The 13,344-nt window shown below is 43.0% G+C and overlaps 1 protein-coding gene across 1 annotated transcript in view; it reads left to right on the top strand.

Annotated features, from left to right (window-relative positions):
- Positions 1–13,300, top strand: part of LOC133002192 (citron Rho-interacting kinase) — a 46,328-nt gene extending 33,028 nt beyond the window's left edge. Inside the window, exons 21-40 of the mRNA XM_061071959.1 lie at positions 143–262; positions 719–944; positions 1,090–1,242; positions 1,425–1,448; positions 2,435–2,605; positions 3,941–4,121; positions 5,040–5,128; positions 5,239–5,343; positions 5,658–5,827; positions 7,476–7,556; positions 7,771–7,906; positions 8,264–8,403; positions 8,624–8,716; positions 9,035–9,143; positions 9,457–9,585; positions 9,894–9,974; positions 11,098–11,176; positions 11,264–11,437; positions 11,714–12,002; positions 13,184–13,300. Of these exons, the coding sequence (XP_060927942.1) occupies positions 143–262; positions 719–944; positions 1,090–1,242; positions 1,425–1,448; positions 2,435–2,605; positions 3,941–4,121; positions 5,040–5,128; positions 5,239–5,343; positions 5,658–5,827; positions 7,476–7,556; positions 7,771–7,906; positions 8,264–8,403; positions 8,624–8,716; positions 9,035–9,143; positions 9,457–9,585; positions 9,894–9,974; positions 11,098–11,176; positions 11,264–11,437; positions 11,714–12,002; positions 13,184–13,207 (2,574 nt within the window). The 3' untranslated portion in view covers positions 13,208–13,300. The remainder of the gene's footprint in view (positions 1–142; positions 263–718; positions 945–1,089; positions 1,243–1,424; positions 1,449–2,434; positions 2,606–3,940; positions 4,122–5,039; positions 5,129–5,238; positions 5,344–5,657; positions 5,828–7,475; positions 7,557–7,770; positions 7,907–8,263; positions 8,404–8,623; positions 8,717–9,034; positions 9,144–9,456; positions 9,586–9,893; positions 9,975–11,097; positions 11,177–11,263; positions 11,438–11,713; positions 12,003–13,183) is intronic.
- The last annotated feature ends 44 nt before the right edge of the window (positions 13,301–13,344 follow it).

The following is a 13,344-nucleotide window of genomic DNA, read 5'->3' as shown; positions in this document are numbered from 1 at the left end:
ACATGCCACCCCTCGTCCTTTGTCTTACCCCACAAAGGACGAGGGGGGGCATACCCCCTCCTCTCTGTCTTTGTCGGCCTCTCTGTCACTCTGTCACTACTGCCATGAGGAGAAATTCATGGCAGTAGTGGTGTTCACTTAGCTCCACCTGCAGGCCGTGTACTCTCATGAGAAGGTGAAAATGGAGGGGACCATCACCCAGCAGACCAAGCTCATCGACTTCCTCCAGTCCCAGGCCCACGGCGGCTCCAAGAAGAAAAAGGTCCGATGGGATGATCGATTCATTTGGATGTTTTGGGAAATCCCCGTAAAACTGAATTTTGAATAGAGCAATTGTGAAAATTTGATCTGAAGAGTGAGAAGGTTAATTTTGTTTCCCCCAATTACTATAACCTTAAATCAAGTTCACCAAATCCATATAGGAGGTGAACAATACTTTGGCATTCATTAGATTGTCTAGAATCTGTTTAATAAAAATATAGATTAATGGAAGGCATTGAATAAAAAAAGAAAGTTATATCCAGGATGTGTTCAAATTTTGCTACTTTGCATGTTCAAAAAGTGTTGTAGATTATCACCACACAGAAAGGGATTCACAATCAGCAGAGTATAGTAATGGTTTTAAACAGATTAACTAGATTTTGCTCAGTGGTTCTCCAGCTTCTCATCTCTGGTCACATTTTACACTATTTTGTTCATGAGTGCTTGTGTGTCTCAGGGTCTGTTTGGCCGTCGTCGAGAGGACCTGTTGGCTGCCATGGCTGCTCAGGCCCAGGCTCAAGGGCAGAGTCAAGGCCAGGTTTCCCCGGTGCCGACCATCCAGCCAGTTCCTCTGCAGTACAGCGACATGAAGGTGGCTCTGGAAAAAGAACGCACACGCTGCACCGACCTGGAAGAAGCTCTGCAGAAAATGAGATCAGAGCTGCGGTCTCTCAGAGAGGAAGGTGAGACTGCAGTTTATACTCGTGTTTGCAACTCTGGACACCAACTTTAACTATAGTTTATTACTCCGACTACTACTACTATCTTCTTTGAACAATAGAAACACTTAACTCATCTTGATTAAACAATATATCTATTGTGATGTAGCGCTCCAGTATAAAGATCATGGTAACTCCTCAAACCCGGCACGGCAGCAGATGATTATGTCTGCCATGGTAAAGTCACCTGAGCACCAGCAGGGCCCGAGCAGCCTGGCACCCGCCAACTCTGGACGTAGGAAGGAGACGGCAACCCCCGAGGGTGAGTGAAGAGATGATGGTTGTGGGAAAAAGCTACTTTTCCTCTCTAATAGAAACATACGTCTGGGCTCCATACTTTCCACGTACTGGCTCTTACATGTACAGATAAGCAAACACACACACACACACAGACATATCTAATCTCACTCTCTTACTATCCCTTTTGCTTCACACACCTTTCAGAGAGAAGGAGGGTCACTTTTGAAAGTAAGTTGTTCAAACCCATGGTTTCTGCAGTTTGGTCTCTTATCTCCTTTTGTCTCATTCACATCCTTGACAAGCCAGATTTTAAAAGCTCTGCACTTTTATAGAATGTCACCTCCCATCAGGCTGCTCGGGTGAGGCAGAGACACCTTCAAGTAAATTGTCTCTGTTCAGTGCACAGCTTTAGAAATCTGAAGCATTTTTATCTTGGTTGCTGAAGCTTAGTCAATCTGATTTGCAGAACCCTGCTCTTTCACTCCACCCTAAACATCACTTCATACACAACAAGAGATGCCCCATATGATAACGCTGTTTGAACCCACACTCTGAACTCGAAATTAAAGGTATTACTCAGTCATTGCATTTCTTCTTACAAGAGAAGAGACTGGATGATATTTATCGTAAAGTTGTGTCATTGTAACCTAATGTTGATGATTTTTGATGAGATAGAAAGAAGAATCAGAAACAAAAGGAAAACAAAAGAAGAAGACATTGAGATCATTATATCAAAAATGTAAAATAGACATAAAAACTGTAGATATATAAATGTGTTTTATGGTAAAAATCCAGAAATTATAATGAACTATTTCAGTTGTTTCCTGTAAATATCTAGAATATGTGAAGATAAACTTTTCAACCTCAGGCGACCACAATGTTTTGCAGAAAGTGTTGTGGTGTTTGGCCGTTTAGATAAAAGAGTAGCAAACACAGAACAGAAAACTTGATATTGATTGGATAATGCCTTTAAAATGCAGCAGTGAGTGGGCACAAGCAAAGGGATTGATTCAATCAATATTCTTTTTCAAACCTTTTTTTTTCTTCACAGTTGACTTGCTTATGCATTTTGCCAAACATCTTACAGTTCTTGGAAGCCTTCTTTTGTTGAACTGACTTCATAGCTGGTATGGTACAGCATGGTGCACTGAGGTGATGTAGTGACCGATGTGCCTGGAGCTGCTGCCCTCACTGTGTTCCCTGACTGTGTTCAGAGTATAGCCGTCGTATGAAGGACAGTCAGAGGGACAGAGAGAGGGAGAGGGAGAGAGTGGTGCACCACAACACCCCTCATCGCTTCACAGTGGGACTCAATATGAGAGCTGCCAAGTGTACTGTGTGCCTGGATACCGTGCACTTCGGTCGCCAAGCCGCCACCTGTCTTGGTGAGTTCGGTGTGATCACATAGAGAGTCATGGACACAGTGATGCACTTCATGTAAACTGAAAACAAATTAGCATAGATTGTACGGAGCAACAATTACTGACCCTTTTTTCTTTTTTCTCCATTGTATAGTGGATATTGTAACATCTATCTTTCAATTCCAGCAATGTGGAAATAATGTCTCAAGAGCAGTTCATCTTATCAGCTTCTACTTGCATGTGTATTGTTAAGGGCACAAGGCAGAGCAGTGTTGAATTGGTGCGATTTGGAGATGATATGTTTAATATTAATAAACTTTGAATAAACAGGCAACATGCTCTCTGTAGCGGCTGATCGTTCTTGACTGAGTTGAGCTTCAGGAGAACAGTGCGGTGGATATTTGTTGAGAAATGAAATAATCTAGCAGATGAAATGAACCTTTCTTTTGTTTTTTATTAAAGAAAAGTAAAGAGTTGCAGAGAAAATATTTTCCCAGCTGGAGAAGGACAGAGCTCTCACACCTAGAGTGGATCAGGTGGTCTAACCCCGAGAATAGAAAGAGAATACATTATTTTGACATACAGTTATCTGTGTTCTGACATTTACAATGACTGCTTGTTCCAGTCCCACAGGGAGTTAACACATTCTCTCATTAAGATTAAGACGTCTTTTATTAGTCCCGCAATGTTAAATCAGCAGAAAGACATCACATAAGTAGCATGCAGTACTTGGGTAAAAAACATAAAGAAATAGAAATATACAACAATATATAGAACAAATTATATAAATGTAATAAATCCACTATATACAGTGTAAAGAAATATGTTATGTGTCAGAATATGTACAGAGAATGGATTGCACATAACCGTTTATATTGCACAGAATTATCTATTTTCTTCAGTTTCCCCAGCTAGCTAAGGCAGGTATGCAGCATAAGTCTTGGTTAAGGTTCGGTGGAGTCCGGCAGCAGGTTTTTATTTCAATTACTGCAGGTCACTTTTACAGTTTTAGAAAGAAAAGCTGCAACCAGCATCTCCACAGGCCAAATAAACAGACTATTCCAAACAGGCAGGTTCAGAAAGGGCCCGCACTAGTGCATTATAAATAGGAGTGTTATTCAAATATGTGAGAGCATTGTGAGGGTCAATCTATTTTTATGACGGTTTGAGATTAACTGACTACTAGGGTGAACTAGAAGTGCTCCTTCAAATGACAATGTTCACAATAAACAGAGATTTGTATATTTTTTTATTTATACACGTCCTTGTAAGGATGCTCCCACACCACCCAGTGGCACAAAGGCCCTGTCTGCCATTGCATTCTCTTAAACCATGTTTTTTCTTCTTCTCTCTCCTCAGAGTGTCACGCTTTGTGCCACCCCAAATGCTCCCCCTGCCTTCCAGCCACATGTGGCATGTCCAGCGACTGCTCCCTGCATCTGTCTGACGGGCTGTGTCGGGACAAAGGCAGCTCTCCAGGCCAGCAGCTCAAAGAAGCAGGTGGACACATGCACCTGGAAGGCTGGATGAAACTGCCCAGGTTAGCCACGCACACAGTGGTGTGATCATTGAAGCCGATCAGTATCAGATAATGTGCAGATAATGGATCAGGGTGTCTACAAATCTTTCTATTAACCTCTATTTTTGTGCACAAGCCCATGAATGTTGTCACGAAAATAATGTTGTTCTTCTGTAGGTTTTACAACCACAAAGTCAGAATGAGAAGATACTGAACTTAAGTTACAGGAACAACAGGTAGAAATGTGGGGTTGTTTGTCTCTTTTATTGTTTTAGTAATTAACTATAGGGTGAAGATTGAGTCTGGTCCAGACAAAGAAACACCTAATTGGTGGAACCAAGTTCAAATCATCCAACAAGTGGAACAATGAATCTAACTCTTATTATTTGGTAGATAACTTTATCCAAAGCATCTTAAAACAATAAAACTCAGTACAATAGGACACATGGAAGTAATATCTGTTCTTAAAGGGTTAAGTTGTGATACTTATTTACCTGATGGGCAACAAGATGTTGCTATTTGTATTGTATTTGTGTAGGTGCATGACGAAGGCTGAATAGCAGTCCGTGGTCACATGCTCCACAAGCTTAACATCTGAGCTATGAATGAGCACTAAAGCTATTCTAGAGGCTTGTGATGTGCATCAGTTCATTCTGTGTATATGTTATATATCCATCATGTGCTCCATACCTGTTTATTTCGAGCAATACAGTTTCTCTGGTGTGCCCCCTCCTGATGAGGCTGTGTCATCTCCTCCCACTGATCAGGCAGCCTCATGTTACTGAACCCTCACAGGAACTCTCTGTTCTGTCTGGTGAATCCACTTATCTGGTACTTAAAACTGTTTTTTAAAAAAGGGCCAATGTGAAGTATCCTGCAGAAACTGTCCACTTCACGGTCTGTGCTCTGCCATGATGCCGTTTCTTTGTGTGTTTGCAGGAATGGGAAGCGAGGCCAGGGCTGGGAGAGGAAGTACGTGGTCCTGGATGGGACCAAAGTGACCATCTACGAGATAGAGCCCAGGGAAGGTTGTTAACCTGTTTGGATATTTAGCAGAACATCAGAATCCATACACCTACAACAGTTACAGACTCCTTCCTCCAGGTTCAGATCTGTTTGTTCTGTGTCTGGTACTCAGAGTCTGTGAAGCCGCTGGAGGAGTTCGACCTGTGTCTGTCAGATGGAGAGGTGATGGTGCATGGAGCTGTCGGAGCATCTGAGCTGCCTAACACGGCCAAGTCAGGTAAACACTCAGTGGTCTCCTAAACAATGACGTCATATAAACTAATAGTATGGATCTGGATCAAGTGGTGGAATCAAGAACTTTTATTATCACATTCCTTAACTTTTTAAGACAACTAGCTTTTCAATATTTTCCCCGATTTTACAGGGTATAATTCTGTAATTGAATTTAAAGGGACTATTGGGCCTTAGTGGAGGTATACACTCTACTTAGTACCAATCTAGATACTATAAATATAATAATAATAATAAGAAACCATTGAACTAAGAGAGGTAGTCTGAAGTCAAACCTTACCCCTGTTCCATGTGTGTCAGATGTTCCATATGTCCTGAAGCTGGAGTCTGGTTGTCACGCCCCCTGCTGGCCTGGACAGTCTATTTACTTCATGGCTCCCAGTTTCCCAGACAAACAGCGCTGGGTGGCCGTCATCGAGTCCGTGGTGGCCGGGGGACGAGCCTGTCGGGAGAAGGCCGAGGCCGACGCAGTGAGTATCTCTGGAGCAGGCGGGGGGGGGGCAACTGGGGCAACTGCCCCTCTTCATCATCAGCTTCTGCTGACTCAATTAAACCGAGACCACAGTCACAGATAACTGTGTCATCTAATGCTGCGTCCTTAAACTCACTGTTTAACTGTATGTGGTTATTCATGAGGAGAAGATTTACCTTCTGAAGTCATTTTAAGAAACAGGTTAGGATGGATGACTCCCAGTTTCTATATGTGTCGTTAATTGTTCCCTTCTTCTCTCCTCTTCTCTCGTCTCTTTCTCTTTGTCTTTTCTCACTCCTGTTTGTTGCTTTGTCATCATGTCCCATTGTATGTCCCATATATGGGCATGTTTTGTTGATTTGCTCTGTTCTGCCCATTCCACTGGGTTTCATTGGATACATAGGCTGCTGTTTCCAAAAGACTCATGGTTCTGTCTCCTCTGGTCCAGGTAAAGAGTTACCAACATATAACATACAAGAGTCACTGACAACACACACACACACACACACACACACACACATACACACATCATGAGGCACGCAGTAGTGCATGTGTCTGTCATTGTGTTGGTGGGTCACCCCTCTCCCTGCTCTCATCTCACCTGCTGTGACCTCTCTTCACTCTCACTGTCCTTGTGTCCTGATGTAAAGTTTGGATGCTGCTGAAATATTCTTCCCTTTCTTTCGGTGTCCTTCACTAATTCTTACCAAGATGTTTGATCATCTTTGGCCTGATCCACCTCAGTCGTCCTGCCCAAAGGACCAGGGATCCCACAGTGATTTTGTTTTAACCTGCTGGTGAACTCGTCTGTTTTATAACCACGCTGACCCTCTGCACACTCTTTACAGACTGGGACTCAAGTCACATGACTCTAGGTCATCATTTGTGAGACACAAGTCACAAACTGGATGACACAATCTTGATTTAAATGACCTAAAACTAATTTAATACTAGCTAATTTAATAATCCATTATGCAGGTTTTCATGGGTAATACATATTCATAGTAGTTTTCAGAGTAGTAGAAGTAATAGTTGTTTCAGAGGCCTTACTGAAGGGAGTTATGGAAATTAATCCAGTCTGGTGACATGTCTATTAATGATCCTGGTTCAGTGAAAACAGAGTCACTAATTAGGGATGCTACTAATACTGGTAATAATGAATCAACAATCTACTTTTAATCTTAATCCATGGTCAGCTGCCTTCAAGATCCACCATGTGGACAAGGACTCTGTCGAGGAAGTCAAGTCAATAAAATGTGTTGATGATACATAATTTATTGAAGGGGGGGACAGAGAAGCTCCATGTGTCATGTGTCCCTGGACAATCTTGACCGATTGCAGCAGAACTAAGAGCTGGTCCAAGTCAGACAGTTTTATTAAAAAGGAAAGTTTTTAGCCGACTATTCGGAATAGAAAAGTCTCATGTTATACATTAAGTGTTTTTCTATCAGGGTTTATACGTGTAATACAAATATTGAAACATGTAGTAAAAACAGGAGTGTGTCTGTGACTTGGTCCCACCTCTGACACTGTGAACCTGCACACAGCCACCCGGCCCCCTCTGTCCTGCTCCTCTGCTGCCTCCCCCCTGTGCTCGAGTCAAGGTCATGACCCAGCTGACCTTTGACCTCTCTCTGATCTTACAGAAGCTGCTGGGAAACTCTCTGCTGAAGCTGGAGGGAGACGACAGGCTGGACATTAACTGCACCCTCCCTCTCACAGATCAGGTGCTGCTGTCAAGAATGTGTATTAAAACATAACTCATCTTACATATTCAATATTTTTAAACCTTCTGACAGTTATGTTGAAGGTAGAAGGATCTAGTTTAATGGAGGAACATAAAGCTCGAAGCAGATGCTCAGGGCTCATTTCCAACATTTGTGTGAAGTTTCACCATGTTCACCAGAGTATTTATGTTTCTGATTTGCTGCTGTGCTGCAGATCGTGCTGGTGGGATCTGAAGAGGGGCTGTACGCCCTGAACGTAATAAAGAACTCCCTGACTCACGTCCCTGGTCTAGGATCCGTCTTTCAGATCCACATCATCAAAGAGCAGGAGAAACTGCTGATGATCGTCGGTGAGATGTCCGGCTTTGTCTTTTTCAACTGCTGATAAGTGTTCACTGAGCAGCAGGATTTGAGTCGTGATCTCAATTCAAAGCAAATGTCTCCTGCTTTGAAAAGATGTTTAGTTAGTGGGCGACAGCATTACCAGTCATCAGTCAGATCTGTGAAGGACCACAACACAATGACTTAGAGGTGAACTATCTGTGTGTGTGTGTGTGTGTGTGTGTGTGTGTGTGTGTGTGTGTGTGTGTGTGTGTGTGTGTGTGTGTGTGTGTGTGTGTGTGTGTGTGTGTGTGTGTGTGTGTGTGTGTGTGTGTGTGTGTGTGTGTGTGTGTGTGTGTGTGTGTGTGTGTGTGTGTGTGCTGCAGGAGAGGAGAGGGCACTGTGTCTGGTGGAGATAAAGAGAGTCAAACAGTCTCTGGCCCAGTCCCACCTGCCCAGCCAGTCTGATCTGGCTCCCTACATCTTTGAGACGGTGAAGGGCTGCCATCTGTTCGCTGCTGGGAGAGTGAGTCGTCTTCTTCCTCTCTGTGAAAACTGAGATGAGGCAGATTTTCTGCTTCAAGACTTAAATGTGTTTTCTTGCACGCCACGAGAAAGATGTCCTTGTACAAAACTGACTGTAGAAAGTAATTGGTAAATGGTCTGTGGGTATTTGGCTCTTTTCTTGTCTTGATGTCCACTCAAAGCTTGTTACAGTACAAAGTGACACATGTGTTTTCCTACAGATTGATACCTGTCCTTGTATATGTGCTGCAATGCCCAACAAGATAACCATCCTGCGCTACAATGACAATCTGAACAAATACTGCATCCGTAAGGTGGGTATGACCTGTTGGTGCCATGCTTTAAATATTAGTTATACAGTAGAGTGTAAGAAACACTCAAACTAGAAGCAGTGGATAATATAAAGATAAATGTGAGAGGAACAAAAGAGCAATAGGATGTAAAGAAAATAAATTAAATTGTACAGTTCAGTTCAATTTCAACAAGAGTCGACTGACTAAAATCACCCCCATGTGGTTGTAGGTTCGCCCAACTCTGAGACCTTTTGCCATCATAAACTTTTGTATGCCAAACATACCAAACTTGGATAGAACTAAGAACTTGTCTTTAACTCACCTGCCTTCATCTGACAGGAGATTGAAACTCTGGAGCCGTGCAGCTGCATCCATCTGACCAGCTACAGCATCATCATCGGCACCAACAAGTTCTATGAGATTGAAATGAAGCAGTTTGTGCTGGAGGGTAAGGAAACAACAAGTGTTGGATGGCTTCAATCAAAAAATATGAAATATAAAAAACTTATCAGCGGTTAAAGTGTTATTCTTTTATTCTGGTTAAAGCAAAAATATTGAACACTTCATTTGCCATATTTGAGAGCTATAGTGGTAGCTACAGTGATATACAGAAGTGTTTATTATTTGTTCACTACAGACTTTGTGTAAAATAGTATAATATTTCAGTGTTGTTTAAAGGTATGTGTAGTTTCACAGTAGGCTGACTGGTCACCAGTTCAGTGTCTAACCAACAGACTGGTCCTGTGTTCTCTCCACTGCAGAGTTCCTGGATAAGAACGACATGTCTCTGGCCTCGGCCGTGTTCGCAGCCTCGTCGCACAGTTTCCCCATCGCCATCATGCAGGTGGCGAGCAGCGTGCAGAAGGAGGAGTACCTGCTGTGTTTTCACGGTGGGTTCAGCTAACCTCTCTGCACACTCACATGAGATTCCTCTTCACAGTGGGAGAAGAGTAGATGCAATACTAGATAATTACTGAACCTCACTGTGAGACAACAAGCGCCATTATAAGTATGTTTTCAGGTTTTTCCTCTCCTGCAGTGTCCTTGTGTGTCTGCTCTTTAGCAGAAATACAAATGATAAAATTGCACTTGTGTCTGATTTTGCATGTGATAACGTTCTCTTGTAATCTCATACTGTCCTATGCTGAAGTGAGATACGACGAGAGGCAGACTGAGTGGTTCTCTGTTTGTGTGACAGAGTTCGGAGTGTTTGTGGACACGTACGGACGAAGAAGCCGCACTGAGGAGATCAAGTGGAGTCGTCTGCCTCTGTCTTTTGGTTTGTAAACTCTCTAACACCTGTTGTGCTACACTGCATCAATACAGAGAACCAACTGTTAATGTTTATATAATTCTATAGTTCATGTGTTGCACGTGATATCTAGGCACTTCTCCTGTGAGCGGGATCCCTCACTTGCTGCTCTCTCTCTGAGGTTTTCCTCCTGTTAAAGTGGTTTTTGGGTTGTTTTTTTCTCACTCATGTTGAGGGTTAAGTGCAGAGGATTGCAAATTCTGGTTTGTGAATAGGGTTGCAAAATTCCGGGAATATTCAAAGTTAGAAACTTGCCATGGGAATTAACGGGAATTAACGGGAATATACAGGCATATACAGGAATTAGCGGGAATAAACTGGAAATGTTGTGGGTAATTTATACTAACTATATTTACCTTGTCATATACAGACATAAATATAAACATTTTGTTTTGTCTTAGGCTGATTTGAGCCCTGAGGAAACTTTGGGCACTTGACTATATGCTTCTGCATCTTTGTCATTCTTAACATAGGTCTTTGCACAGTATTTGCAAATGTACACAGCCTTTCCTTCTACATTGGATGGGGTGAAATGCCTCCATACATGAGATAGTGCATGTGGCATTGTTCTGTAGAATAAGATGAGAAAAAAGTTTGTAAAAAAACACTAATGCAATGCCAGAGATATAAATAGGTAGCCAAACAATTGGAATCGTCTGTGAAAATATTTTACAATTGATGGATAAATGAATTGAAATAGGCTAGATGAACAGATGAACAATCCTCAATCAGCATGCTAATATATTTTCCCCAGTAATATCATAGAAACTTACCTGACTAGTCCTGCACACTACAGCAGGCCTCAATCAGGCCTGCTGTAGTGTGAAGGATGCTGGGAGTTATCTGTGCATGTGATGGAAGAATGCACAGTGGAGGATTGAAATTCAACGTGCAGCGTGTGCTGCATTCCATACATCTTTAAAATAGAGTTTTGAATTATGTTTTTATTGCTCAGCGTTTAATTTGCGTAGTTTTTTTTTTTTTCAAAATTCCCAAAATTCCCGAGCTTAACTTCCCATGGAAAGTTTCCCCCCTTTTGCAACCCTATTTGTGAATATAATAAGATTGATTGATTTCCTGTCTGGTGCAGCCTACAGAGAGCCTTACCTGTTCGTCACCTACTTCAATTCCCTGGACGTCATCGAGGTGCAGGGACACGCAGCTCTGGGGTAAGACTGATCAGATAAGCTTTACCAAGTTTTAAACATTTAGATTTTTTATTGTATTTCCTAGCATCACTGTCTGTCCTTCTACAGTCCTACAGTGCTGGCCCACCTAGACATCCCCAGCCCTCGATACCTGGGCCCAGCCATCTCCTCCGGGGCCATTTACCTGGCCTCGTCCTACCAGAACAAACTGCGGGTCATCTGCTGTAAGGGAAGTCTGATCAGAGAGTCTGGAGAGCTGCAGAGGAGCGGCTCCAGTCGAGGGTCAGCTCCCTCTGTAATGTTTGATCCCTTCACAAAAACACAACAAAGTAGAGACAATAGAACACAGGTTCAGTGACACTGTGTAGGAGACTAAAAGCACTTGAACGCCTACAAAAACACATCGTACCCAAACACATTAATTAAACTCTGAACAGTTTCACAGAGAGAAACTTTTTTTTCATAGACTAGGCCAACATCATCATCTGCTGTAAACATGTGAAATCTTCTTGGTCACACTTTCTCGTGACATGCTGCTCTCCGCTGTGTCTGTTACAGTAGTCCCAGCAAGCGAGGCCCCCCCACGTACACAGAGCACATCACCAAGCGTTTGTCCTCGGGCCCCGGCAGCCATGACGGCCTGCACAGGGAGCCCAGCACGCCGCATCGTTACCGGGAGGGACGCACCGAGTTCCGGCGGGATAAATCCCCCGCCCGACCGCTGGAGAGAGAGAAGTCGCCTGGCAGAGTGCTGGACAGCCGCAGGGAGAGGTCTCCTGGGAGATTCGGGGACAGCTCTCGACTTCATGCTGGATCTGTCCGAACACAGCTCGCCCCTGTCAACAAGGTACTGCAGGGACGTCCTGGTGGCTGGATGGTTCCAGGGAACTTCTAATGTCCTGTCTTGCCCAGAGTCACACCTGTCTTTCTTCCCCTGTCTCTTGCCTGTCTCGAACATCAACTGTTCAGTTATTTGATCGCACAAAAATTTCCTGTTCCTACTAGCAACGTTGTCATTTCAAGAGGCCTATAAGTGCACTAGTGATAAATAGATAGATGGATGGAAGGATGGATGGATGGACGGACAGATTCAAGATCAGATAGTGTGCTCTCATCCGTATCCATTCAGTTGTCCTGAGTACAGTAACTAGTTATGATTGAGTGACAGCCTCCTGCAGATCACTGTATTGCGTTTCTTTTGGAGAGACATTTTGATCTAAGAATTTGTTTAAGTTTATTTTCAGCAAACATCGTGCCCAGAGCAAAGTTAAATTCAATAAGCTGATCCTTACTGAGCGGAAATGGGCGACATATTAGAGTGTGGATACGACCTGAGACCGTCAGCCGCCTGTCGAGCCCCGACAGGCTTGGGACAAAAAATGTAATGATATCTGGGTTCAGATCGGTTATGTTGCCTGATGTTCTTTACACTGCTCATGTCTGTAACTGGGAAAAACAATTAATAACCATGCGTATCAGGGACATGGTATCACAAAGTCAGTTCAGCTTATATGAACAATATCAGGCTTGGTTCAACAAAAAACAGGAAGCCTGTCAGGGTGGAATCAGACTCAGTTTCTTCTGGGGCTCGGATGAAGTCGGACATTAAAATGCAGCCCGAGCCGAACTCTGCTACATGCGGCTCATAAGGAATAGAAATAAAAGTCTTGCAAGGTATCAAAGTATGTATTGACGTTATATAAAAACCCTTTATTAGCCCCACAATAGAGACATCTTGCATCGGCAAAGAGGACAGTCAAAAAATAGACAAATCAATAAATAAAGAGAATATAAAAAAATATGCAGTGTAAACAGAAAATATACAGAGGGAGCACACTCTGTTTACCAAATGTGTGTCTATCTAAACCTAAATATAGTCCACAAAAATACATAATTTACCCCAGTTTGTCATTTTAGACACAGATCAGCCTCAATAATGATGACGCTGATGTTTTTTGTAATATCAAAGTATCTCATGTTGAAATTGAAAGGACGATTGTGACTCTGTGACCTGCTCTTGTCTTGCAGGTGTGGGACCAGTCATCAGTGTGACCTTTGACCTGCTTGTGACTCGAGGTTTGAAGAGAAACCGCTGGGAATCCTCGCTCCACACACATTCACCCATCACTCAGGCTGACTGGCAGCCTCATTGCCTGTACATAGTGCAGTCTCTCCTCCACATCAACCTG

The sequence above is a fragment of the Limanda limanda genome, chromosome 5 (assembly GCF_963576545.1).
Source record: "Limanda limanda chromosome 5, fLimLim1.1, whole genome shotgun sequence".
In the NCBI taxonomy this organism is placed as follows: domain Eukaryota; kingdom Metazoa; phylum Chordata; class Actinopteri; order Pleuronectiformes; family Pleuronectidae; genus Limanda; species Limanda limanda.
The sequence above is the reverse complement of the archived record's forward strand: the minus strand, read 5'-3'. Positions and strand labels throughout refer to the sequence as shown.